This window comes from Penaeus monodon, chromosome 29, assembly GCF_015228065.2.
Source record: "Penaeus monodon isolate SGIC_2016 chromosome 29, NSTDA_Pmon_1, whole genome shotgun sequence".
Classification (NCBI taxonomy): Eukaryota; Metazoa; Arthropoda; class Malacostraca; order Decapoda; family Penaeidae; genus Penaeus; species Penaeus monodon.
This window is the reverse complement of record NC_051414.1, coordinates 13,370,574-13,372,633: the sequence shown is the minus strand read 5'-3', so window position 1 is coordinate 13,372,633 and position 2,060 is coordinate 13,370,574. Positions and strand designations below refer to the sequence as shown.

Below are 2,060 nucleotides of genomic sequence, written 5' to 3'. Positions count from 1 at the left end.
AACTTTTTTTCAATCATCAAAACGTGCAGGTACCAGTCACAGGGGGACATGAACAGTCGGTGGTGCAAAGGCTTAATTGTTGAAAGTTAAAACGTAACCCACTTTGTCCGGATTCTCATTCACGTTGTACTGACGTAGCTGAAAATCACGTCCCGAAGAATAGCTGAAATGACTGCCAGCTGCTGCTGAGGACGAGGGAATGGCAGATGATGAACTCACCGACGACACAGACGAAGCAGACGGTGAAACTGCTGACGATACAGAGTGAACAGACGGCGACGAATAAGACAGTACGCCTGAAGTGGCTGTCTCCGCTTCGGGCACGCCGTCGCCTTCCACCACGAAGCCGATGCCCTTCCCTGCAGTGTAGGTCAGCGTCCTGACTCTTCCCTCGTCGTCGGTGTACGTGTACGAGCCTCGTACAGTGCCGTCTTGGTCACTGGTCTCAGTACGGGATTGTCCTTGTTCTTGATAATTGAAGGCATAAGAGGCATCAGCGTTGGAGTCTGCCAGAGGGTCGACGAAGGGAGTTTGTCTCACAGGAACAATGTTCCCCGAAGGAATCCCGAGGGGCGCTCCGGGAACCGCTGGGCCGCGAGGCAGATGGTCTCCTTCCACTACGAATCCTGTGTCAGCTCCAGCCTTATACTGCACACTTCTTCTCTGTCCGTCGTCCTCGGAGGTGAAGGCAAAGCTTCCAACCACGTTGTTATTAGCGTCGGCCGTTTCTCCTCGGGAGTGAGTGGAGGTTTGGAAGTCGAACGACTGTCGACCGTCCAGAGCGAGAGAAGTTTTCACGTTGGCCTGTTCCACGGGTCGCCTAGGCGTTGCAGCGCTGGGAGAAGCGGCATAAGTCTGTACGCGGAGTGGACCAGAGCGCGACAGTTGCTGGTTGACCACTGCGGGGAAGTGCAGTCGTGCAGAGGAGAGCTTAGTGGCTGCGGGAGTAGAGCTGGGATTGAGTGGATCCTGTGGCAGGTCGTCCCCTTCAATGACGAAGCCAATGCCACTTCCAGCTGTGTAGGTGTAGGAGCGAGTTCGTCCATTTTCGTCGATGTAAGAGTATGAGCCACGCACTCTGCCGCTGGCGTCGCTGAGTTCCGAGCGCGCGTGCTCGTCCTTTGGGAAGGTAAAGCCGTAGGAAGGGTCGGCGTTGGGGTCGGCCAAGGGGTCGCGGAAAGGTCTGCGGTTGCGGGCCAGAGCGTGAGCAGTGTCGAAGTCCGGATGTGTGGCCGGGAGATGGGTGCCCTTAGGGACGAATCCGGACTGCCCTGCTTCGTACTGCAGGTTAACTTTTTGACCCTCGGGGTTCACATAACCGAAGGCGCCGCGTTGCTCCCCGATTGCTGATGAGCGTGCGTTCTCGAAGGCGCCCTCGCCGGTGTCGTGGCCATACTTAAAGGTGCCGTCCCTGTGTCGGACGTAGTATTGGGAGCGTCTTCCAGTTCCCACTCGGGGGATTTTGTAAGCGGTCTCGTCCGGGGAAGGCGAAGCCACCACGACAGCCACAATAGCAGACAACGCCTGCAAGGAAAGAAACATCAATTAAAAGGAAGCACCAATAGCATTTTCCAGTCCGCATCCACGCAAAAGAAATAAAATTTTTCTGATTTTCTATCACGAACACTTGGTTTCCTGAGTAAATAAACGAAACCGTTTAGACGTATTTACTGGGTATGTTTAAGGCCCATGATTCCCTCCTTTGAGGAAAATCAATCTGACGGGAGAAGGCCACCGGCGATGTGCAACACCAAGAAAGTCTTTCCGACTTTTATACCCGAACATCATGCTTGGTCTCAGATGCCAGCTAGACTATTTTTATTCCAGAAGATGAGCCTGTTTTACAGTAACAGCTCTTGCACAAGGGCCAAGTAACCTTGCGTGGACATGGAATCTCCCGACTGCTGTGTGAAAATACCATTTCCTGCAAAACATAAAATCAGTTTGTCTCACGTAAAAGTGCGTCACGCCAAACCAATAACTGTGATTCGTGATTCCTCAGCTTTGGAGTGCGGGTGTCATCGACTTATCATTATGAAAGATGACATTTGTCATCTTTC

The 2,060-nt window shown here is 53.0% G+C and overlaps 1 protein-coding gene across 1 annotated transcript; it reads right to left on the bottom strand.

Moving 5' to 3' along the window:
- Position 1: 1 nt before the first annotated feature.
- Positions 2-1,788, bottom strand: LOC119591745. The gene is made up of 2 exons (XM_037940494.1): positions 1,723-1,788; positions 2-1,524 (listed from the first exon to the last, which is right to left on the bottom strand). The coding sequence occupies exons 1-2, from the start codon at positions 1,786-1,788 to the stop codon at positions 73-75; spliced, it is 1,518 nt and encodes a 505-aa protein (XP_037796422.1). The 3' UTR covers positions 2-72.
- Between the last annotated feature and the right edge of the window lie 272 nt (positions 1,789-2,060).